The 25,912-nt window shown below is 36.1% G+C and overlaps 1 protein-coding gene across 14 annotated transcripts in view; it reads left to right on the top strand.

Moving 5' to 3' along the window:
- Positions 1–25,912, top strand: part of Epha5 (EPH receptor A5) — a 356,875-nt gene that overhangs the window by 187,069 nt on the left and 143,894 nt on the right. For 6 of the 14 annotated variants that reach the window (XM_074042101.1, XM_074042104.1, XM_074042100.1 and 3 more), the window contains one exon: positions 389–724. The exons of the other annotated variants lie outside the window; for them this stretch is intronic. In XM_074042101.1, the coding sequence (XP_073898202.1) occupies positions 389–724 (336 nt within the window). The remainder of the gene's footprint in view (positions 1–388; positions 725–25,912) is intronic. 14 annotated transcript variants of the gene reach the window in all.

The raw sequence follows: 25,912 nt of genomic DNA on the forward strand, positions 1-25,912 counted from the left end.
CTTACTAGATATTTCATGTTTAATTCCTAGTGATTAATTGACCACTTTTTAAACATAAAATTTCATTGTCCATACATGATGGACATAATTATAGTTATTCCATAATTATTTACATATATACCAAACATCTAACATTTGTTTTTAACTAAGCTAGTTTTATAACTAGCTTAGTTATAAATGATTTGTGCCAAATCATTTCTATAGCGTATAAATTCCATTTTTGTCCCTACAAAACTGTTAACAAGATTTTTCAAAGATAATTACCAACTAAAACTTAAAAGATCAATTATAAATCTCATTTTTCTCCAGACCAGGGATGAATTTGGTCAAGGATGCCTCATTAATATCATCTTAAAATATGTTTTTCTCACTTTACTTTGTAAACCAGGACCCCCCTCAGCTCCTCGGAATGCCATCTCAAATGTAAATGAAACTAGTGTCTTTCTGGAATGGATTCCGCCTGCTGACACTGGTGGAAGGAAAGATGTGTCATATTATATTGCATGCAAGAAGTGCAACTTCCATGCAGGTGTGTGTGAGGAGTGTGGCGGTCATGTCAGGTACCTCCCCCAGCAAATCGGCCTGAAAAACACCTCTGTCATGATGGTGGACCTGCTCGCGCACACAAACTACACCTTTGAGATTGAGGCAGTGAATGGAGTGTCTGACTTGAGCCCAGGTGCCCGGCAGTATGTGTCTGTAAACGTAACCACAAATCAAGCAGGTAAGTGCCATGCCCAACCAAATTGTGTATTTTAGGCCTATCTGTCTATTGTCTCCACAGTTTTGACTAAATTAATGGAGATCAATTTAGAGAAAACTTCCCCACGAACTAGAAGGTCAGGACTTATAGTGTAATGCATCTGAAAATACTCCTTTTAGTTTTAAACAAACAGATGCCTTAGCAGACACATATACACACAGACCTGAAAAGAAAATGTTTTAATTACTTCATTAAAAATACATTTTGGAATCAAACCTACAAGTAGCAAAAATAATTCTATCATATAATTTCACACAATACCTCTTTATAACTCAAATCTCCATTTTGTTCCTTTCAAGTTTTGTTTTTAAGTTCATTTGTTTACCATTTGGTGAGGCAGATCTTTTTTGTTTGCTTCCTTGCTTATTTGACACCTCAGTTAAATTTTCATTGCAGATTGTCTTTTCTTATTACTTCTATTATTACAAAAAAATATGTGAAGCAAATTTTTCTTTGCTAACTCTATTTATCAGTTAGAAAAACTATTAAATACTGTAGAACCACATGAAAAACACGTCTATGATCCATGTGGAGATCTTGGAATTAATAGGGAATAATTATTGAACAGTCCTATTTCATATTTTCCCTTCAAGTATTTGCTTTTAAGCAAATCCACATGAAAGATTTCTTTTCTGGTAAATTAAAAACCAAAGGTAAACCATGACTAATTTAATAATTCAACCCACTAGATGACAAGAATCTTTCCAGTTCTAAGAGCAATTTGTAACTCACTTTTGTTCAACAATAGATTTCTGGGAGCAGACAATAAGGGCATTAAAAGCAAACACATTGTAACTTTTCTATATTATGTAACCAAAACTCTCAGTCCAAGGCTATAGTGAGCTGGTAACCACAACAGTACCTCAGGTGGGCTTTGGTCGGTGAGCACATCCTTGCCACCAATATTCAGAGTGAAATAAGATATGTCTGAACTTGCTCATATAATATTACTTCATAGCACTGGGCTTAATTCACGTAATATTGCTAGGCTGTGGCATACTGACCTTGAGGAAAGAATGCTGTTGATTATCTAGTCTCAGCTTAAATAATGAATTCAAATTGTTGGGTATATCAGGTAAATCATGAAATTATCTCATGAGAGTAAGAAAATGCTTGCAATTGAGTTCCTAGTTGTGTGTGATTGATAAAATCAAGGGAAACATTCAAGAGTAGATCAAATGATGTAAAGTACCTGAGAAGTGAAGTAAGAGTATTTTGAACACTGTTCTTATCCACATTGCATATCCTCAGCGTTTTATCCAACAAGAGAAAATAGTGCATATATTTGTAGGCCATTTTCTTCAAAGAATCTTTTATGTATTTCTTCATTTACTTCCTAACTTGAAGTGCTAACGAACTAGACAGGATTTTCCTTCAGTATTCATTGAAGGAAAAAGCTGCAGTTAATATTAACTCATGATATCAGACACTCTGAACATCACAAGTAGTGAATAAATGTGAATTGCCTTCCTATTTAGGAAAAATATTGGCTTTAAACTTATGATTTCAGGCTTTTTAAGCAACATCTTTCAACCTTATTTGGTTCTGCTGTGAGTGTTTCATTTTTATATTGGAAACATTGACCAATCACTAAGAGTTGTGCTCCTTTGGAAGAAAATTCAGTAGCCTGAGGATCCTTAACATCTTAGATGCTCCTTTGATGAGCTAAAGATAGGAAATGACTGATTGTTTTAGCGGTGTTCTCAATAAATAATTATATGCTGTAGTTGTCTTTAACTTCCTAGTCTCTTCATACTCAAGAGCATGTTATTTGGACCTCAAATATGTAAAATACCAAGAGAGATTAATTTTCAGTCAGCTAGTCATGGCAGAGCTATCCTGCAGAACAAACATTTGTAATCAGAGCAGACTTTATGTTGACTTTTGATTGTTGCTTTTTTTCCAAATTGTCATGGTACCACTGTAAAAGCCTTTCAAGCCTACCCAAAAAATCAAAATATGTTTTTCTCCACAAAAAAAAGTTAACTTCAAGTAACTTGTACAGTCTTAATGCAACCATGGCTGAAGACTTTCAAGTACCTGTGTTATAGAAAGTAGGTTGTGGTTTTAATGTCTTCATTTTTAAGCATTAAATTAAATGAAGTTATGTGTATTACATGTTCTTTTTGATCAAAACTCCTTTAGCATATTTTTAATTTTAGTTTTAGGTTCTTCTCAGGATTATTTTCCAAAAAGTGTGTTCTTTCTTGAGTAGTCTTTTCCATTTTGCAGTTGGCCTGAACAGATGTTCTGACATTTTGTGACTGACATGATTTTTCTGTGTGTGACAGTAAAAATGAACTGTCCAGATTAAGAAAAAAACAAAAAATTGTTACTTATTCAAAATTATTATTTTGCATTAATCTAGGAATTGAAAATTATTAGCTAACCCTGACTGGTAGTCTATAAAAAAGGTATTGAGTAATATGTGTATATTTAAACAATATTTAAAACATTTTCCCAAACATTATATCATTATGGAGTCCAGCATCTTACTCTTGGGATAAGCTAATTTTGAATGATACATTTTTAGAAGTAATTTGATAGTTAGGTCAAACTATGAAGATTTAAGGAAAAGCTGGGTAATAGTATTTATTGGAAATTGTGGTTCTTATAAAATGTAGTTATAGTATTGGGATTGACAGGAAAAATTCTAAAATTTTTTTGAATACTTTTTTGCTCAAGAAAAGCATAGAAACAAGGAAGTAATGATAGCTGTGGGGAAGGAGACATGATAGGAAAATAAAATTTGAGTATATTGATTGCATAATGGATTCTTAACAAATGGTCAAATTGCAAAGGAGATAAAATAATGGATATGCACACTGTGTATTTATTAACTTCTTAAACTTAGAAAAGGGAAAAATGTTACAGAATGTCTGCAGGTTTTCTGCTGAGTTTAATTCACAATCTTTCTTATGTGTATTCTTGTAAAAAATTAGCAAATTTTCTTTGTCAGAAATGTATATAGATCTACTTATATTGCAACACTTGTGTGGTTCTGCTTTATTCCTTTAAAGAATCTAAAATATATATCTTTAGATATGTATATAGATATGTATGTAGATAGAGAGATGATAGATATCTATACAGTATAAAAATGAAAAATTCTATTGATCTCACTTATTTTGAAATTTTCACTATCTGCTCAGAAAATACTGTACATTTATATTTTTTCTATAAATAGATTTTGAATTTTTCATGGCTTTTATTATTATATTATTTTTGTCTTGAGGGGTACATTGTGACATTTACAAAAGTTCTTAGAACATCATATTTGAATTCACCCCCTCCATCATTCTCCTTTATTCTTCCCTTCCCCTATTGCTGGAATAGTTTCAATATGCCTAATTTTGCCATTTTCATACATGAGTGTAAGGAACTGCCAAACAAAAACCACTCCATGTGTAGAAAAAGAAAGATTTATTGGGGGCCAGACTACGGGGCTGACTCTCTCAGGTTCATAGTGCAGCAGCTCACCTGGAATGGGTAGGGGGCTTTATAGGAGGGGCCACACCACAGGGGAGGGAGGGTGTTCCTCCCAGAGAACAGCTGGGCCGCTGGCCTCCATTTAACTGTAATCACCAGATAGAACTGGTTGACATGCATAGCTAGTTGAGAAGTGGGAAGTTCCTGCAGCTTTGCAAGCAGGGAAGCAATCAGGGGAGTTTTGCAAGGGGTCGTAAATCAGGGGGGTCTGATTTTGGTGTTAGCTTTGGGACTCTCTGCCTGCCCCAAGAATGCCAGGGACCTAACATTCCCTGGTATTTGTTGGTATTATGGACACCGATCCATCTATCTTCTTCCTGCTGAGTAGGGGCATCATAAAAAAGGTGGGGGAGATTGGGCCGGAATTTGGAAATTTGTGAGGTTCCCAGGAGCAGAGGCAGATGGTTTCTCTTAGGCTTCATTTGCAGACAAGGCCAATTGTTGGTAGGCCAGAGAAGGTTATAGTAGCATCTGATGGAAAGTCTGTCTGCTGAGCTCCCCTAGGCAATCCTGGAGGCATCTAAAAAGGCAAGGGGTGATAAGGAGTAGGAAGAAAATGGCTGCCAAGGGTCACAACAGACAGAGCAGGACTTCAATATATCAAATGTAAGGAAGATAGAAGATTGTCATCCCTTAGTTGGATAGAAGGTGGAGTTAAGCAGAGTATGTGTGTAAAATCAACCTGCCAGTCTTCTCCAGGTATAGAGCCCTCAAGCTGGTGGACCAAGAAGGTTGGAAGTGGTTTGAGACCACCCTGAGGAGAGACCTGGGCACAGGTGGGGCAGGAGGGCAGGATAAGGAAGGAATGTGCAAAGGGAAAACTCAGCATATGGCATGAGAGTGGGCCAGTAACTTTTGGCTGGTGGAGGAGACTGTCCACCCCCACCATGGAGATCTGTGAAGGATAAAGCTTACCTGAGAAGTCAGGTAGTACCGAGTAAGTGATTGAGGCCTATCTGCTACTTGGACAGTTACCCTGGGCTCCTCTGAGGTGATCTTGAAGGGGGCTGAGGTCCCAAGGCCATGTCAGTCTTCTGCTGCCAGGCCCAAGAGGTCTGATAGGCCTTCAGTCTGATGGGAAGGGGAGTGAGAGGCTGACCTACCTTGTAGAGGCAAAGAGGGGCAGTCCATCCTCCAGTGTCCATTTTGACCACATTGTTGACAGGGTCCTAGAGGCAGGCAAGGTGAGGGGCAGCCTTTTGCTCAGTGTCTCATCTGCTTGCATTTGAAGCAGGCCCCTGGAGGCTTGTACTGTTGTCCTGCCTGTCTCGAAGTTCGAAGAGGTGACCTCAGGGCAGCTGTTGAGAGCTGGGCCTTTCACTGGTCTCGGGCTCATCTTGGTTATTAAATACCTTTAATGCCATTTTCACACAAGATCTCCTTGGGGGGGGTTGAGGGTCATCCTCTGCCTGTTTAAAGTTTTTTTTTTTAATATCAGGGGAGGATGGGAAAAGAAAGTGAAAGTTGAGAATAATTATTCCATCCTTGGAAGATGGGTCTAGTTTAATATAGCAGATTAAGGCTTCAGTAAGGTGCCCTAAGAAGTCAGCAGGGTTTTCAGTTGGGCGTTGGATAATTTCTCTAAGTTTGTCAAAATTGACTGCCCTGTGGGAAGCAGTCTGTATTCCCTCAAGGAGGCAGGTGAGCATATAATTCCAGGCAGACAGTATGGAGGGATCTTGATAGTCCCAATGTGGGCTCTCACATGGCACAGCTGTAGATCCCACGGGGAGAGTGAGATCAGTGCAGTGGATGTCATCAGCTTGTGCTTTGGCTGTGAATCAAACTCTTTCCTTTTCATCTGAAGTTAAAGAGGAGGAAAGAATAGCATTAGAGAAGGAGCCAAGTCTCCTTTCAATTTGAGAGAGATCAGTCATGGAAAAGGGCACATGGACTCTGATACTGCCGTCAGCTCCTGCTATCTCCCGAAGTAAATAGATGGGCTGGGTATGTTTGGGAGGAGGTATGGGAGCAGGTATGGGATGCAGATGGGGAGGAAAAGGGTGAAGATGTAACAGAGACTGAGGGTAATGTTGGCAGTGTTGGTTCCAGAGGGGCCGATGGCTCAGGGTCAATAGTGACTACTGTGGAAGGGGAATATGGTGGTAGATGTTTAGGAAAGCCAGCAGGGGTTGAAGAAGGGGGATTTGCACCTTGGGAAGATGGAGTGGGAGAAGAAATTGGTGTAGTGGACTGATTGGAAGAGGAGCTGGGAGGTGGGCAGGCAGTCCTTGAGGTCACAAGTAAGGGAAGAATCTTCAGGAGAGGTGTTAGGAAGAGTTTTGAATTTTGAGGGGGGTTTTTCACTGGCAAGGAGGATTTCAATGGCATTACAAGTTTGGAGCAAGGAGGGTCGAGAACAAAGAGAAAAGCTTGAAATTTTGGACCACTTGCCATTGTCAACATATATAAGTGTGTGAAAATCAAAAGTACCATTTTCAGGCCATTAGAATACTGAGGCCAAATGGGGTTGAGAGAGACTGAGAGAAATCGAGGTATGTGCCTTGGTGAGTTTACTTGTCAGGCGAATATAGATCTAGGTCAAGAGCTAGCCTCCCTTATGTGACTCAGACAAGGAGAGCAGAATTATCCAGTTGCTGTTTGGTCATAGTAAGTGAAGGGACTGTGGAGCTCTTGCCCTAGGCAGAGGAAAGGAAGACAGAGAAGGAGAGCAAGAGAGAGAAAAAGAGAAAGGGAGAGAGAAAGAGTGAGAGGGAAGGAGAAGTGTCACCTGAATGGATTCCAAGTGTGGGCGTCCCCAGCCTGGGTCACCATCTGTAGAGCATGCCCAACTGATTAGCCAGTTATCCCCTTGCTAAGCAGAGGGGTGCCCCAATGGGCATAGTAGGCATCCCTGGAGCTACAACTTCAGAGACTGAGAGAGATCAGGCAGCCCAGAGAAGGGTGACGCTTACCTTACCGAGTCTGAGGAGAAGAGTAGGTCAGGTGGATGGCAGTGGAAGAGAGGATAATGGTGGATGGGGGAGCCAGCAAGGTAGTAAGGTCCAAGGTCCACAGTCCATAGGCACGTGGGGTCAATTGAGCAGTCTGAGTCCAGGAGAGGGCAGGACATGACAGCCAAGGGACCAGCCCTGGGCCGGAGCATCCTGTTAACCTCTTCTGGGTTTTGGCACCAGATGTAAGGAACTGCTGAACAAAGACCATGCCACATGTAGAAAAAGAAATATTTATTGGGAGTCAGACTGCTGGACTGACTCTTTCAGGTTCAGAGTGCAACAGCTTGGCTCAAATGGTAGTGGATTTTATAGGAAGGGCCACACCTCAGGAGAGGGAGAGTGCTCCTCCCAGAGAACAGCTGGGCCCCTGGCCTCCATTTACCTGTGATCACCAGATAGAAGAGGTCAACATGCATAGCTAGTTGAGAAGCAGCAAGTTCCTGCAGCTTTGCAAGCAAGAAAACAATCAGGAGAGTTTTGCAAGAGGTCATAAATCAGGGGGGTCTGGTTTTGGTGTTAGCCTCAGGACTCTCTGCCTGCCCCAAGAATGCCAGGGACCTAACAATGAGTACATAATTTCCACTACAAATAGATTTTTAAAGTTTTCATTTAATGTTCTTTTAAACTAAAGTATAAGGCTCTTTTAATATATATACCAATGAAAACTAAGCTTTCTCTAACCACAAAATTAAAATTACTAATAATTATCATGCAAACCTCCATAATTCTAATTACTTGCTGAAAGAGATCAAATTTTAATTGTTTTAAATTTAGGCTTTTGGACTGTTACCTCTAAAGAGCTATGTTGACAGAGCTGGCAATGGGAAGTGAATTTACCTCTTAGTTTTGAGGAAGACTGTCAGAAATAGTATTATTTCTAGCTATTATCTGTTTGCTTTTATTTTTGTCTCCTCCCAATGAATCTGGGGCACATTGTGATCCCAGTTCAGACATTGCTTCCATTTTATATTGTTCTTGAAGTTGACCAGCATGGTATTTCATAGGATGCTCAGTGGTTTGAGTTTTGGAAGAGTAAATTAGGTTATAGAATTAAAAATGTAACAGAACACTGAAACATGATGTTGAAAGTACAAAATTGCTCTCTAAAGGGGAACACTTTCTGATGGTCTCTGTTTATTGAGATCTTTATAAGGACAATCATTATTATTTGTTAGGCCTTTTCTATAATCCTAAATGCCAGGGTTTTTGATGGTTGTCTTCAGTACAGAAACTAGACTGGTTATACTTGTCATCTCTTCCATGTTAAACCTATTTTGTTTGCCAACTTAAATTTGTCTTCCATGCAGACTAAATAGGCAATTTAAACGTTTTCTTGTGTGTGATCTTTAGTTTGGTCATTACTGCAGATTTATAGCTTTTCCTTTATATGCTGCTAAGACTAAGATTTCTGTCTGCTACAGAGTAAATCTGCTACATACACACTAGAAATTTGGAAAAATAATTTTTGAAATGAAATGGAATTATCACTGTGCCAGCTACAGTATGGACTGAAGTCAAAATTCCTGATCCTCACAGTCTACTTAGGCTAGTGTTTCTTGGTGATGATAAGAATCCACAGGGATCAGTGTTAGCTTGAACACAGTGTTCAATGATATCTGGAAGGTGTTGGCTTTACCTCTATGCCTTCTCTCTTCAGGGTATTTAGAAATAGTCAAAGATGCCTTTAAGAACAGCTAGGTGGAAGATAGAGAGTATTAATATATGACTCTATTTAAGAGCCCTTCCTCAAGAGTAACTAACTGCTTTTCTCTCCAGTTAAGGGCCTATGGAGTAAATTAATTCAAGTATGGAACTTATTGGCAAATCATGACTAATTTGATCACTAACTATAGAGTTCTGTTTCTCAGACTGTGATTTTATTAATGGTACAGATACATGGCCAATAATTTCAGTCTGTGTATGCCAGTTTTCTATATATTTACCATTCAAATCCTATTGCCTGTTATGAAATTCATTCTCACTTTTCCTTCCAGTGATAAAGTGCTACTATTTGGCTTCTGACACTCAAAGTTACTAAGAAGTCACTTCACTGCAATTTTGAATTCTGACTTTTCAACTACAACTATAGAAAAAATTTAAAGTTGTATTACGCTTGTCATTTGTCTTTTTGCTGTGATAAAGAACGTGTCTTCTGGGTCCTTTCTAAAGATGTGGTCAGCAGATGATTTATAGGTCTTTAACAAAATTCTACTTTAACATTATTATATCAGTGGGACATTGAATTCTTTTACAATAAAAGAAGGAACTCAAGGTATTTGAACTTGACTTACATCACTTTCCATTCCATATTTTAGTGCAGTGATTGAAGAAGCATTTAGCGCTTGTGCCCAGCTACCAGGAGTACAGCATGTTCCCCAATCACACATTTGTACCTGCTTGATAAAATTTCTTTCTTCCTTTTATGTCAGGAGCACAAGACTTTATATTCATGCTTTTCCCCTCATGTCTTTACGTTGAAGTTACAGAATCTTATGATTTTCACATTCTAAAAGTTTCCTACTCCCAGGATTGACTAGATTATTGACTCCTGAAAGTATGTTGGGATCTTGAGATTAGATGGAATAGTAAATTTGGGCAGTAAGAGGATTGCTTTTTACTATTTGATAACTACCACAAATGACACAGAGTCAACCCTTCCAATATTTCTTATAGCTCTCCTGTCTTTATTATACTAAAACAGGTGGAATTTAATCACCAAAAATACTATCTTTAAGAAGTACTTTATTTGAGGTAAGTACAAGTAGTGAGACATCTGCCCCCATAAAGCAGAAGTTGTCCATTGTCATATCTAGTGCTAAAAAGGTCCTGGCTACAATGAAATACAGCCATTTGGGTTACTGGCACTATTTTCCCACTCCCTACAAGGACTATCATCTGCAACTTTCCACTTTGGGATTTGTGGTGTTAAGTTTTTTTTTTTCTTCACTGCAAACGTAATCTATTTTAGATAATTGAAGCAGAAAAGGGCATTAATAGTGGATATAATGTGGTTCATTGACTATTTGAGAAGAACAGATCCAAAGAATAGAGTATAGGTTTCTAGGAGCAATGTCCCAAACACTACCACATATCTGACCTGATGACACTAAAATGTTGCCACACATCTGTCAAGCAATAGTTGAGAGGAACTTGATTTTATTGTAATTGTCTTTGCAACAACTGGCATTTCTAGTTCCTGATTTCAAACTTGAAATGACAGAAAAATCATCAGGATTTTTTTGGGGGGAGGAAAACTGAGGTTTGAACTCAGGGCCTAGTGACTGGTAGACAAACATAAACACTTTACCACTTGGGCCACACCTTCAGTTCTTTTTGCTTTAGGTTATTTTTCATATAGAGTCTCATACTGTTTGTTTGGGTCAGTATCAGCCTATGATTCTCTCACTGACACCTCTGTATACCTTCAGTTGCAGATATGTACCACCACTCTGGTTTATTTGTTGAGATGAGGGTTTCATTAACTGTTTTCTCAGGTTGGCCTTAAATTCTGATTTTCCCAATATTCACCTCTTGGATGCCTGAGCCACTGCATCCTGCCAAAAAACAATCAGTATTGTCACAAACAGCATCTTAAAGTTTATTTCTTTTATTTCTATCTTTAGCAATGTAAGCAAAACTTGAGACTTTTATGAAGAACCTAATTCCTTATGTTGCCTATTGAGAATTTAAATCAAGTTCTTGCTTAGATCAGTCTACTTGGTTTATCTTATGACAGACACTTTTGTCCTAGCAGCAGAAAGGAAACTTCTTTTGAGTTCTTTGTTTCAGAGAACAGGTTCATTTCTTCGGTCTTATAAATAGATAAATTAACATTCAAAAGATAATGTATTCAAATGAATTTGGCGATTTTTTGCATATTTATTTAAGTTTCCATGAAATTCTCTATAGACAATTTTTAATAATACTGGGATTTATACTTGCTAAACAGGCACTGTACTGCTTGGGCCAAGCCATCCACCCTATAGGCAATCTTTAAAACAAGTTTTATGTAATACTTGGGAGAAATATGTTTTTTTAAGTAATTGAAATTTGTCTGTCCTCTTTCTCTCTGCCTTTCTCTTTCATTTTCCATCTAAGCCTCCCATCCCCTCCTAGTTATTCTTCTCTCTCCCCTCCCTCCATTCTTTCTTTTCGTCCTTTGCTATTGTCTCAAGTGTTCAGGGCTGAGTTCCATGGTTCCATTTTCAGACATTGAACTTTTCTATCTCTGCACCACACAAGTCCCTCACCTAGTTTATAATTATTTTAAGTACTTTATTTCACTTTTATCCCAAGTTCAGTTGACATTTCCCCAATCTAAATATAGCAAGCATTATTTTAAACTGTACATTGAATATTAAATGTGTATGTTTTTATTTTAACTTAATGGTTATATTATATACTCATTCTGTCAAATGATTTCTTCACCATAATCAAAATATTCTATAGATGGACCTTTTTTTTTTGCTATCTAATGTTCATGTTTTTCATGAAAAGACAAGTCTTTGAATGACAGCTTTTTTATCTTACATTTAAAATTTTTTCCTTCTTTAGTAAGAAAAGAAAGGATAATTTATTGAATCTTCAAGCCTGGAAGAATCAAGCTTATAACCTATACTGGCAACTGATGCTTAAAGTATAACTTAAGCAATGTTTTTCTCTGGACTTGTTTGAACTAAATACAAATATAGTATTGTTCCAACAGTGGTGTTTGTCTACTTTGGCTATTTTTGCATATTTAAAGTACATTGGATGTCCTCCTTTCTGTATTTTTTCAATTATCTTTATATTGCTCTAATGAGGCAGCAGAAGACATTTGAAGATGAATATATTTTCATTATCCTGTGAATCATTAATCTTTTGGTTATTTTTTCTGTCATCAATAGTGTTCAAATTTTAAAAACTGCATTTCATTATATGTGGATACTTCATTATTAATATACTATATGTATAAATGAAAACACCTATATTTCAGAAAAAAATCTTTGTTTTAAAAAACTAAATAGATAATATTTTTAAATGATTATTGGTAGTGATAGGCATGATGAGAGTGGTTTGTTAATTTTTGTTTTCACACATTTTAGACACCAATGCTTATGAAAATAAAAGGATTAAAAATAGAAGAAATAACATTTCCCAACATGATGTTGACATTGATACTTGTTAGAGATAAACTACATTTTCAGTTGTTCTAGGGATTAATATCTATTTTTTTCAGGGTGAGGGAAAGACTAGGATAGGAAACTTTAATTGTTCATTCCTCTAAACTCTGAATCACATATTTAATAGGGACATAAATATATCTTTTAGATTATGTTTTGCTCTAGTTTCTAGCCCTACCATTTCTTTGTCTCTTAAAGAAAAAAATCCAACACTGTATGTCACTCTGCTGCCTTTAAATCAAAAGAAAAATTGTCCATGTGTTTTGTTACTACAAGTCAGCAGAAAAAAGTTGATATTTAGGCTTTTAGAAAATTATTCACAGCCTTCTTCAGTTACTTTGACATGAGATGAATGCTTGAGCTCAAAATTATCTTTCCTTTTATATAGTCCAAACATGGCTACCTTAAAATGAAATAGCTTAGTTTGTTAGAAAATAACATCAAGTGTGAAACTAGACTCTAGGTTAGCAATAATCTACTTGCCCTTGATTTTCTTATTTCTTTTTTCTTTACTAAATGAATATTGCTTGTTCATATTTAATCAAGACTTATCTTAAATTTCTTGATTATGTATATTGTTTAAGCCTGTTTTAAAGATGCTGACAATAATGATGATGATGATAGCAAAAAATTAAAACTAGCATTATGTGCCAAGTTCTAAACTTTATAGAGATATCTTAATTAAATTTCTTAACAAAATATCTAAAATTCTTTTTGATAAAATTAGAAGTAGAGGCAGAATCTGCCATTTACCTCTGAATCTGGTCCTCTTTCAAGGAGCCATTAGACAACTCTTAAACTCCCCACTGGCATCCAACTCTGACCTTTTGCTCTAAGAAATTAATGAATCCAGATTTCTTCTAATACAAATATAGCTTTGGTTTTGAATATCCTTGTAACAGAGTCACTTTTTCCTAAGCAACATTTTCTGAAATGCAAACAATAAACAGCATCATCCATTATCTTTCATTCTTTGTACCAATTATTTAAGATATGTAGATCATATTCCTATTTTGTGCACAGTTAACAGGTCAGAGATTTAAATTCATAGTTTTCTGACTGGGCAGCAGCCAAGAAGCTGCAAGATAAATTTACCTATAATGAACTGAAACAATACAGGGATTTTTTTTTCATTAAAAAGCACCAATTTTAGGAAAAGTTATGATAAAGATTTGATTTCATTCCTCTGAAATTGGCACAGATTGATCTTAGTCTACTTTACCTCCAACTGGAATCCTCTTACAGTAGCCAAATGATTGTAGCTATTCCAAACTTAATTTATGCACAACACACATCATCCAGAAGGAAAGAAATCTTCTATTTGTCAACTACAAGTGCAAGGCTTTGCTCTCCAGGGTCAGGGTAAGACAATGCATAGTACCAAATGCCTCACTGTAATGAAAGACTAGAAGCAAGCCAGCTAGTTAGTTCCTGCAGACTGCCTACTGCATGGAATCTCATGAATCCAGATGTAAAGTCAACTGTCTCAAAATTCTGTAGTTGGTACACATTCAAGGGAAGATACTGGAATTTGAGGATTAGAATGCAGCAGGATTTGTTGGCCATAAATGTTCTATGAAAGACTGTTGGTTAGTATTTCACATATCTTTATAAGTAAAATCCGTTATTTCCACGAATGTCCAAACCTCCTTGATTCTTTGGCTTCATTTTGCAGTTTCTGTTGTAAACAACTTTACCCTATCAATTTGTATATTATATATACCAAACTCTATCCTAGGATCTTTTCTTACTTAAAAATATACAGTATTGTATTCCAAAACCATTTATGACTATATGCTATATCACAAACCACTGAAAAATTCAGCGATCTAAAATTGTAACCACTCCCTTTTACTCATAAGTCCACATATCTGTTTGGTGTTACATCTTACTGCAACTTGCTTACTCAACTTTATACAGTCAGCTGCAGGGTAAGTAAGTATATTGTGTGTATGTTTGATATTTGTTTCCTGTGACTGCAATACTTATTAAAGACTTAGATGCTTAAACAAATTTATACATTAAATTCTGTAAGTTATAAATTCAACGGAAGTCTAACAGTGCCAAAATCAAAAAATTGACCAATGTACCCTTTTGAAGGAACTACAGAAAAATTAATTCCCTTGCCTTTCAAGCTTTTAGAGGATGTCTGCATTTATTGGTTGATGGCCTCCTTTACCACCTTCAAAGGGTTTTATTGGCTCACACTGATTTCTTCTGCCTTCCTCTTCACTTTTATGTACACTTGTGATTCCTTGGCTCCATCTATATAATTAAAGATACTTTCCATATCTGCTGACCGGCAAATTTTATTCAAATTTACCTTAACTCTTTGTTGCCATGTAATGTTACATATATACAGGTTCTGTGAATCAGGATATGAACATCTTTGGAGGGCTGTTCTTCTGTATACTACACTGACTATCACACATAACAGATTAGTTTGATTTAGGATGACTTAATTGAAATAACTGTGCTTTTCTCTTTATGGTCTTTCAACCTGCAGCAGTCTGGCCTGTACTTAAGCATTGTTAAAATAAGTTTTCCAAGAGAAATAGCAATTTATCATATCTATTGCTTTCCAATGACTGAAGCAAGTGAAAGACCAATTCATACTCAAGGAATGGGAAATCAAGGTTCTCACATTCTTAATCAAAGGAGCTGCAAAGTCACATGACAAATGACCTAGAGCTTTGGGGGAACTGAGATTTGGAAGTATTTTTTTTCCCAATAAATCTACCACTGTTAGAATTTCTGATTGATCTCTTCTCACAATCACTGTAATAACTCTGGTTTAATGTCTGTATGTTCAAACTGTTGTTTGCTTTCCAACCTTCATATATGTTGTTCTGACTGGCTAGAATATCACATTATTTCCCTTGTTTACTCTACTTAGTGAGCAGAAAAAAATTCATCTTTTTTTGTGGTAGTAGGGGTTGAACTGAGGACCTCATGCTCTTTAGCACTCTACTTGCTAAAATTCATCTCTTTGTACTGTGTTTTTTATGCAGGTGGTTCATTGAGAAATAAATTACTAAGCCAAGTATTATTCTGTTTTCTTACTATCTCTTTACTATTTATTTTAAATGACCACTTTTGTAATTGTGGTGATTACAAAACCATCAAAGATTGATAGCTTTCTAAATTGTTGGAAAAGATTTGTTACATTCATGTGTGAAGAGTATTGGATCGTGTATACTGGAGTAACTTATCTAGAACTATTAAATGTATGCCTTAATTTTTCTAAATATCTGACTTTCATAACAGAAGTGATGATGATCTATAAAAACCTAAAGCAAAGAATAAATCTGTACAAGGAGTTTATGCTTAGAAGAAGATACTGTTAGTTAATTTTTGAGAGTTCTATGACCCCATAGTCATTTTTGAAGCTTTTTTTTCTTCACATCCCACATCCAACCATCAGTAAATCCTAACTGCTCTACACCTACATATATGTGAAATTCGACGACTTATTGTCCCATCAATTTTCAGCATCTTGGTCAAACCATCATTGTTTCATAATTAGATTGATGCAATAGTCCTAGTTAATATCTGTATTTTCTCCCGTGAACCACTATACTTTATTTTCACCATTGCACCCACAGGTTTCCTCTAAGATATGCCATGTTTCTTAACTACTTGAAACCCCCCAAGGACTTTGCATCTCACTCAGAGTCAAAGACATAGTCCTAGAGGATCTGAAATTTTATTCTTCTTTGGTTGACATTACTTCCCAATAGCTCTTCACTCACTTGCTTTGTCAGGTATAGTTTTCTTTTGCTGTTGTTTAAACTGTCCACTTGATTTCTGCTTAGAACCATATTCCCTAAAATATCCATATTTCTCTCTACTTTAACATCATGGATACATTTTGCTTCAATCTATTTTCAAAAATGTTTCCTGACCATCCTATGTATACACACATGTGCATATACACAATCTCTTCTACCCTAACCTTTTCTGTCCTGCTGGTTATTTTTCCCATAGATCATGCTATTCTCTAATACCATACAGTTTAAGTACTTTGAATATTTTTTTCTGTCCCTGATGTAAATTCCATTACGCAGACATTTTAATATAATTTGTTCATTGAAGTATCTTCAAATGCAAAGAAAAGTGGTGGTCCACAGAAATTACTTAATGATTTTTTAGAAAGAATGAAGGAATAAATCAATGACATTATTGAAAAGCATCTGTTTACAAGTAGATCATTTTCTTAGTGTATTCCAAGTAAGAATACGTTGTTTTGTCAAGAAAAATAGGTACAATTTCTTACTTCTCAAATTGTTTGTTGATCTCACAATGATAGATGTCATTATGTACTCTAACCACATAGGACCCTACATGGGAGTCATCTGTCTTTCTTCTGTTGTTCCCAGTTTTTGTATAGTAAGCTCCTACTCAATCTTGACTACGAAGATAATTAATATGACTTATTCCAGAAGCTGTCTTGAATCATCACATCTGAGATCAGTGCTTCATTTCAGTTGTCTGGATATTTCATCAACTTTTGTACAAGTAGGTTACACTTTATTTCCTCACTTACCTCTCTATGTGTAAACTCCTTGAAAGCACATTACTTGTGTTTCTTTACTGACTGAGTCATCAGTGGCTACTATAGTATTAACATATAATAAGTAATCGGAAACATTATTTAAAGGAATAAATAAATGAATGATATTTATTGAAATCTTAATTTCAAATTTAGGAACAATGCAGTATCTAACATAATCTTCAAATTCTTTTTGAATGATGTTATTTCATTAATGGAAAACTGATCCCCCTCAAACACTAATACTAATTCATCCTAACTCTTCAGTCACCCCAAATCATTTTTGTTTTCCACATGGAATCATTCTAGCCCCTTGGCTAGAATTTCTACATTTTAAGTAACTTTGCTTAATTTCCTCTTAAAATGCTTAAAAATACATTTCAGCATGTGTACTTTATTCATCCTTGCCCAACTAAATTATTTCTTAAATTGCGACACCATAATCAAGTCTAGGTAAAACTATCACAGACAGCTTTTGGTTTTTCAATTCTTTGTAAGATTGTGTAAATTATTATCTGTTTAGGTTAGGTTGGGTTAATTGAATGCCTTAAAATAAAAGTGCCTAACTCTCTTTTGTGTTGCTTTATCAGTTCCTTGAAGCATATTTTACATATTATCTTCTTTTTTTCTTTTTAATTTCGAAGCGTGCCTGTCATTTTAAATTGGTTCTGAATAGAAAAACAAATTGTGTGGAAAATAATCTACATATAGGAAGGATGATGAGTTTCAAAACTTAATTATTTTTAAAGAATAAAATTGAGTCTCAATCAATACACATTTGCAGAACTCCTAGTGTATATTTACAAGAATCTATGCTTCAGTATATGCTTAGAGTTTCTTCTATATATTTTATGAGACTGCACATTTTTGTTCTTAGAATGTGTAAAAATCAAAGATGTATATTCTCTAAGTAAAATTACACATATTGTAGTCTTAATGTGAGGGGCATTTTAAGCATAGAAAAAACAGAATAACAAATCTTTTGTTTAAACTTAATTGTTAAATAATAAAATGTATAGCTAGATTTTAAATTTAATTGTCAGGACACATTTTCATACATTTGCTAAATTGATTTGGTGTATTTGTTAAAGGATTTTGAGTCTAGCACTTTTATTCTCTCCCTGTCTTAGGTTCTCTAGCACATAAAAATATTATTTTCCAACATAATCATACTCTTGGAAAGACAAATTTTGCTTGTTTGTGTTTGTAATAAAGTCTACATAACTTTGTCCAGGCTGGCCTCAAATTTACAACTATTCTTCTTCTTTTCCTCTTGAGTATCTGGAATTTCAGTTATACACCACCATGCCTGAGCAGAGACAGAAAAAATGTTTTTATATAAAATACATAATTAAATGACAAGAGAAACTCCACAAATATTTGCACATGAATTACCTTGTATGCAATCAATGATTTTTTGACAACATCTGACTGGATATAATTAAGTGGGGATGGAGGAAAATGAAGTAGTTGTCAAAGGCTACACAATCACTGGAAGAGCCAATACTGTCACACAGCTGTTTGGCATCCCTAACCAGTGCTCTTGGTATTTCACCTTGATTTCTTTAGGATTTTTCTAATGCAGTTGTTCACTATTGATTTAATGTGCTTCCTAATTTGAAGAGCCTCTGTAAATAGCGTGATAGTTCTCATATCTTCTATAGAATCATTCTCAAAAACACGACTGATATTTTAAGTAAATAAAATCCAGTTTGGACAGTTATTTACTTCATTTATATCACGAATTTTATCTTGTAATTATCACTATTAAATGCCCAAGTCAGAATCATTTGTCGGAATGACTTCCAAATAGAAAGCTGCCTGAAATGTAGAATGGAAAACTTGAGTCATGCCAAACACATATAGTGTAAATGGCAGAGAGATCCATTCTCATTTAAAAAGAAAATGTTACTGAAATGCTTGTAATATACACTAATACCTCTGTACAATACACATTGACCTCCTGGGAAAATATTTTAAAAGGATGTTTTTCGAGATTAAAGATATTAAGTATAAAACTTATATTCTCAAAATTGCATTTATCAGTCATGAATTTCTTTGGAGATCTGCACAGAATTTATTTTATTCTTTCTTTATTCAGAGATAAGGAAGTCTATTTAAATACCCAGTTTCCAGAATAAAAAAAAAAAAAAAAACAATAGCTATGATAGTTTATAAAAACATGACCACAAATTTTTTTGTTTATTGTTTTATTATTCATATGTGCATACAAGGCTTGGGTCATTTCTACCCCCTGCCCCCACCCCCTCACTTACCACCCACTCCGCCACCTCCCTCTCCCCCCAACCCCCTCAATACCCAGCATGAACTATTTTGCCCTTATCTCTAATTTTGTTGAAGAGAGAATATAGACAATAATAGGAAGGAACAAGTGTTCCTGGTTGAGATAAGGATAGCTACACAGGGAGTTGACTCACATTAATTTCCTGTACGTGTGTGTTGCCTTCTAGGTTAATTCTTTTTGATCTAACCTTTTCTCTAGTTCCTGGTCCCCTTTTCCTATTGGCCTCAGTGGCTTTTAAGGTATCTGCTTTAGTTTCTCTGCGTTAAGGGCAACAAATGCTAGCTAATTTTTGGTCTTTTGGGCCAGGCTAACCTCACTCAGAATGATGTTCTCCAATTCCATCCATTTACCAGCGAATGATAACATTTCGTTCTTCTTCATGGCTGCATAAAATTCCATTGTGTATAAATACCACATTTTCTTTTTTTTTTTATTGTATTTTTTTTCATTTTTCTTTTATTATTCATATGTGCATACAAGGCTTGGTTCATTTCTCCCCCCTTCCCCCACCCCCTCCCTTACCACCCACTCCACCCCCTCACTCTCCCCCCCCCTCAATACCCAGCAGAAACTATTTTGCCCTTATTTCTAATTTTGTTGTAGAGAGAGTATAAGCAATAATAGGAAGGAACAAGGGTTTTTGCTGGTTGAGATAAGGATAGCTATACAGGGCATTGACTCACATTGATTTCCTGTGCGTGGGTGTTACCTTCTAGGTTAATTCTTTTTGATCAACCTTTTCTCTAGTACCTGTTCCCCTTTTCCTATTGGCCTCAGTTGCTTTAAGGTATCTGCTTTAGTTTCTCTGCACTAAGGGCAACAAATGCTAGCTAGTTTTTTAGGTGCCTTACCTATCCTCACCCCTCCCTTGTGTGCTCTCGCTTTTATCATGTGCTCATAGTCCAATCCCCTTGTGTTTGCCCTTCATCTAATGTCCACATATGAGGGAGAACATACGATTTTTGGTTTTTTGGGCCAGGCTAACCTCACTCAGAATGATGTTCTCCAATTCCATCCATTTACCACTGAATGATAACATTTCGTTCTTCTTCATGGCTGCATAAAATTCCATTGTGTATAGATACCACATTTTCTTAATCCATTCTTCAGTGCTGGGGCATCTTGGCTGTTTCCATAACTTGGCTATTGTGAATAGTGCCGCAATAAACATGGATGTGCAGGTGCCTCTGGAGTAACAGTCTTTTGGGTATATCCCCAAGAGTGGTATTGCTGGATCAAATGGTAGATCGATGTCCAGCTTTTTAAGTAGCCTCCACATTTTTTTCCAGAGTGGTTGTACTAGTCTACATTCCCACCAACAGTGCAAGAGGGTTCCTTTTTCCCCACATCCTCGCCAACACCTGTTGTTGGTGGTGTTGCTGATGATGGCTATTCTAACAGGGGTGAGGTGGAATCTTAGCGTGGTTTTAATTTGCATTTCCTTTATTGCTAGAGATGGTGAGCATTTTTTCATGTGTTTTCTGGCCATTTGAATTTCTTCTTTTGAGAAAGTTCTGTTTAGTTCACGTGCCCATTTCTTTATTGGTTCATTAGTTTTGGAAGAATTTAGTTTTTAAAGTTCCCTGTATATTCTGGTTATCAGTCCTTTGTCTGATGTATAGTTGGCAAATATTTTCTCCCACTCTGTGGGTGTTCTCTTCAGTTTAGAGACCATTTCTTTTGATGAACAGAAGCTTTTTAGTTTTATGAGGTCCCATTTATCTATGCTATCTCTTAGTTGCTGTGCTGCTGGGGTTTCATAGAGAAAGTTCTTTCCTATACCTACTAACTCCAGAGTATTTCCTACTCTTTCTTGTATCACCTTAAGAGTTGGGGGTCTGATATTAAGATCCTTGATCCATTTTGAGTTAATCTTGGTATAGGGTGATATACATGGATCTAGTTTCAGTTTTTTGCAGACTGCTAACCAGTTTTCCCAGCAGTTTTTGTTGAAGAGGCTGCTATTTCTCCATCGTATATTTTTAGCTCCTTTGTCAAAGATAAGTTGCTTATAGTTGTGTGGCTTCATATCTGGATCCTCTATTCTGTTCCACTGGTCTTCATGTCTGTTTTTGTGCCAGTACCATGCTATTTTTAATGTTATTGCTTTGTAATATAGTTTGAAGTCAGGTATTGTGATACCTCCTGCATTGTTCTTTTGACTGAGTATTGCCTTGGCTATTCGTGGCCTCTTGTGTTTCCATATAAATTTCACAGTAGATTTTTCAATCTCTTTAATGAATGTCATTGGAATTTTGATGGGAATTGCATTAAACATGTAGATTACTTTTGGGAGTACTGACATTTTTACTATGTTGATTCTACCAATCCATGAGCATGGGAGATCTCTCCACTTTCTATAGTCTTCCTCAATCTCTTTCTTCAGAAGTATATAGTTTTCCTGTAGAGGTCTTTCACATCTTTTGTTAGGTTTACACCTAGGTATTTGATTTTGTTTGAGGCTATTGTAAATGGAATTCTTTTCATACATTCTTTTTCTGTTTGCTCATTGTTAGTGTATAGAAATGCTAATGATTTTTCTATGTTGATTTTATATCCTGCTACCTTGCTATAGCTATTGATGATGTCTAGAAGCTTCTGAGTAGAGTTGTTTGGGTCTTTAAGGAAAATACCACATTTTCTTAATCCATCCGTCAGTGCTGGGGCATCTTGGCTGTTTCCATAACTTGGCTATTGTGAATAGTGCCGCAATAAATATGGGTGTGCAGGTGCCTCTGGAGTAACCTGTGTCACAGTCTTTTGGGTATATCCCCAAGAGTGGTATTGCTGGATCAAATGGTAAATCAATGTGTAGTGTTTTAAGTAGCCTCCAAATTTTTTTCCAGAGTGGTTGTACTAGTTTACATTCCCACCAACAGTGTAAGAGGGTTCCTTTTTCCCCACATCCTCACCAACACCTGTTGTTGGTGGTGTTGCTAATGATGGCTATTCTAACAGGGATGAGGTGGAATCTTAGCATGGTTTTAATTTGCATTTCCTTTATTGCTAGAGATGGTGAGCATGTTTTCATGTGTTTTTTGGCTTTTGAGAAAGTTCTGTTTAGTTCACTTGCCCATTTCTTTATTGGTTCATTAGTTTTGGGAGAATTTAGTTTTTTAAGTTCCCTATATATTCTGGTTATCAGTCCTTTGTCTGATGTATAGTTGGCAAATATTTTCTCCCACTCTGTGGGTGTTCTCTTCAGTTTAGAGACCATTTCTTTTGATGAACAGAAGCTTTTTAGTTTTATGAGGTCCCATTTATCTATGCTATCTCTTAGTTGCTGTGCTGCTGGGGTTTCGTTGAGAAAGTTCTTGCCTATACCTACTAACTCCAGAGTATTTCCTACTCTTTCCTGTATCAACTTTAGAGTTTGGGGTCTGATATTAAGATCCTTGATCCATTTGAGTTAATATTGATATAGGGTGATAAAAATGGATCTAGTTTCAGTTTTTTGCAGACTGCTAACCAGTTTTCCCAGCAGTTTTTGTTGAAGAGGCTGCTATTTTTCCATTATATATTTTTAGCTCCTTTGTCAAAGACAAGTTGGTTATAGTTGTGTGGCTACATATCTGGGTCCTCCATTCTTTTCCACTGGTCTTCATGTCTGTTTTTGTGCCAGTACCATGCTGTTTTTATCGTTATTGCTTTGTAATATAGTTTGAAGTCAGGTATCGTGATACTTCCAGGATTGTTCTTTTGACTGAGTATTGCCTTGGCTATTCGTGGCCTCTTGTGTTTCCATATAAATTTCACGAAGATTTTTCAATCTCTTTACCAAATGTCATTCGAATTTTGATGGGAATTGCATTAAACATGTAGATTACTTTTGGGAGTATAGACATTTTTACTATGTTGAGTCTACCAATCCATGAACATGGGCGGTCTCTCCACTTTCTATAGTCTTCCTCAATCTCTTTCTTCAGAAGTTTATAGTTTTCCTTGTAGAGGTCATTCACATCTTTTGTTAGGTTTACACCTAGGTATTTGATTTTTTTTGAGGCTATTGTAAATGGAATTGTTTTCATACATTCTTTTTCAGTTTGCACATTGTTAGTGTATACAAATGCTAATGATTTTTCTATGTTGATTTTATATCCTGCTATCTTGCTGTAGCTATTGATGATGTCTAGGAGCTTCTGAGTTGAGTTTTTTGGGTCTTTAAGGTATAGGATCATGTCATCTGCAAATAGGAATATTTTGACAGTTTCTTTATCTATTTCTATTCTTTTTGTTCCTTCTTCTTGCCTAATTGCTCTGGCTAGGAATTCCAGTACTATGTTGAATAGGAGTAGAGATAGTGGGCATCCTTGTCTAAAGATTTCCTGGACTTCCATGGTGTTTGTTGTTATCTCTCCTTTTGCATTCCTGATTCTACTAATTTGGGTTTTTTCTCTCCTCATTTTAGTCAGGTTTGCCAGGGGTCTATCGATCTTCTTTATTTTTTCAAAGAAACAACTTTTTGTTTCATTGATTCTTTGTATGGTTTTTTTGGTTTCTATTTCATTGATTTCAGCTCTTATTTTTATTATTTCTCTCCTTCTATTTGTTTTGGAATTGCTTGTTCTTGTTTTTCTAGGAGTTTGAGATGTATCATTAGGTCATTGATTTGGGATCTTTCAGTCTTTTTAATATATGCACTTATGGCTATAAACTTTCCTTTCAGAAATGTCTTCACTGTGTCCCATAGATTCCAGTAGGTTGTGTTTTCATTTTCATTGACTTTCAGGAACTTTTTAATTTCCTCTTTTATTTCATCGATGATCCATTGTTCATTAAGTAATGAGTTATTTAGTTTCCAGCTGTTTGCATGTTTTTTGTCTTTACTTTTGTTGTTGAGTTCTACTTTTACTGCATTGTGATCAGATAGTATGCACGGTATAATTTCTATTTTCTTATATTTGCTGAGACTTGCTTTGTGCCCTAGGATATCATCTATTTTGGAGAAGGTTCCATGGGCTGCTGAGAAGAATGTATATTGTGTAGAGGTTGGATGAAATGTTCTGTAGACATCAACTAGGTCCGTTTGATCTATTGTATATTTTAGATCTAGGATTTCTTTATTGATTTTTTGTTTGGATGACCTATCTATTGATGATAGTGGGGTGTTAAAGTCTTCCACAACCACTGTGTTGGCGTTAATGTATGCTTTTAGGTCTTTCAGGGTATGTTTGATGAAATTGGGTGCATTGACATTGGGTGCATACAGGTTGATGATTATTATTTCCTTTTGGCCTATTTCCCCTTTTATTAGTAATGGAATGTCCTTCTTTATCCCATTTGATCAATGTAGGTTTGAAGTCTATTTTATCAGAGATAAGTATTGTTACTCCTGCCTGTTTTCGGGGGCCATTGGCTTGGTAAATCTTCTTCCAGCCTTTCATCCTAAGCCTATGCTTATTTCTGCTGGTGAGATGGGTCCCCTGTAAGCAACAAACTCTTGGATCTTCCCTTTTTATCCATTTAGTCAAGCAGTACCTTTTGATGGGTGAGTTAAGTACGTTAACATTAAGTGTTAGTACTGATAGGTATGTGGTGATTCCTCTCATTTAGTTGTCTTAGTTGTTTGAAGGTTTGATTGTGTGTACCTAAGTTGAGGTTACTCTCTACTGTCTTGCTTTTTCTTTTCCTGTGGTTTGGTGCTGCCTGTCTTTTCATGGTTAAGTTGGGTTTCACTTTCTGTGTGCAGAATCCCTTGCAGAATCTTTTGTAGTGGTGGCTTTGTGGTCACATATTGTTTTAGTTTCTGCTTATCATGGAAGACTTTTATTGCTCCATGTATTTTGAATGATAGTTTTGCTGGGTAGAGTATCCAGGGGTTGAAGTTATTTTCATTCAGTGCCCGGAAGATCTCACCCCACGCTCTTCTTGCTTTTAATGTTTCTGTTGAGAAGTATGCTGTGATTTTGATGGGTTTACCTTTGTGTGTTACTTTTTTTTTCTCTCTTCCAGCCTTCAATATTCTTTCCCTAGTTTCTGAACTTGTTGTTTTAATGATGATATGTCGTGGGGTAGTTCTATTTTGATCTGGTCTGTTTGGTGTTCTGGAGGCCTCTTGCATCTGTATGGGAATATCTTTCTCTAGATTTGGGAAATTTTCTGTTATTATTTTGTTGAATATATTGTGCATTCCCTTCACTTGCACTTCTTCTCCTTCTTCGATGCCCATGATTCTCAAGTTTAGTCTTTTGATGGAGTCGGTGAGTTCTTGCATTTTCTTTTTGCAGGTCTTGAGTTGTTTAATTAATAGTTCTTTGGTTTTTCCTTTAATTACCATTTTATCTTCAAGTTCTGAGATTCTGTCTTCTGTTTGTTCTATTCTGCTGGATTGGCCTTCCATTTTGTTTTGCAGTTCTGTTTCATTCTTTTTTCTGAGGCTCTCCATATCCTCGGTGGTTTCCTCTTTAATGTTGTCTATTTTTGTCCTGAGTTCATTTATCTGTTTATTCATTGTGTTCTGTGTTTCACTTTGGAGCTTCTATGGTTTCCTTTATTTCTTCTTTTGCTTTTTCAAATTCTCTATTTTTTTTGTCCTGGAATTTCTTGAGTGTCTCCTGTACATTTCGGTTGACCCTATCCAGTATCATCTCTATAAAATTCTCATTGAGTACCTGTAGTATCTCTTCTTTTAAATTTTTCTTGTGGGCTTCATTGGGTCCTTTGGCATAGTTTATCTTCATTTTT

The sequence above is a fragment of the Castor canadensis genome, chromosome 9, assembly GCF_047511655.1.
Source record: "Castor canadensis chromosome 9, mCasCan1.hap1v2, whole genome shotgun sequence".
Classification (NCBI taxonomy): domain Eukaryota; kingdom Metazoa; phylum Chordata; class Mammalia; order Rodentia; family Castoridae; genus Castor; species Castor canadensis.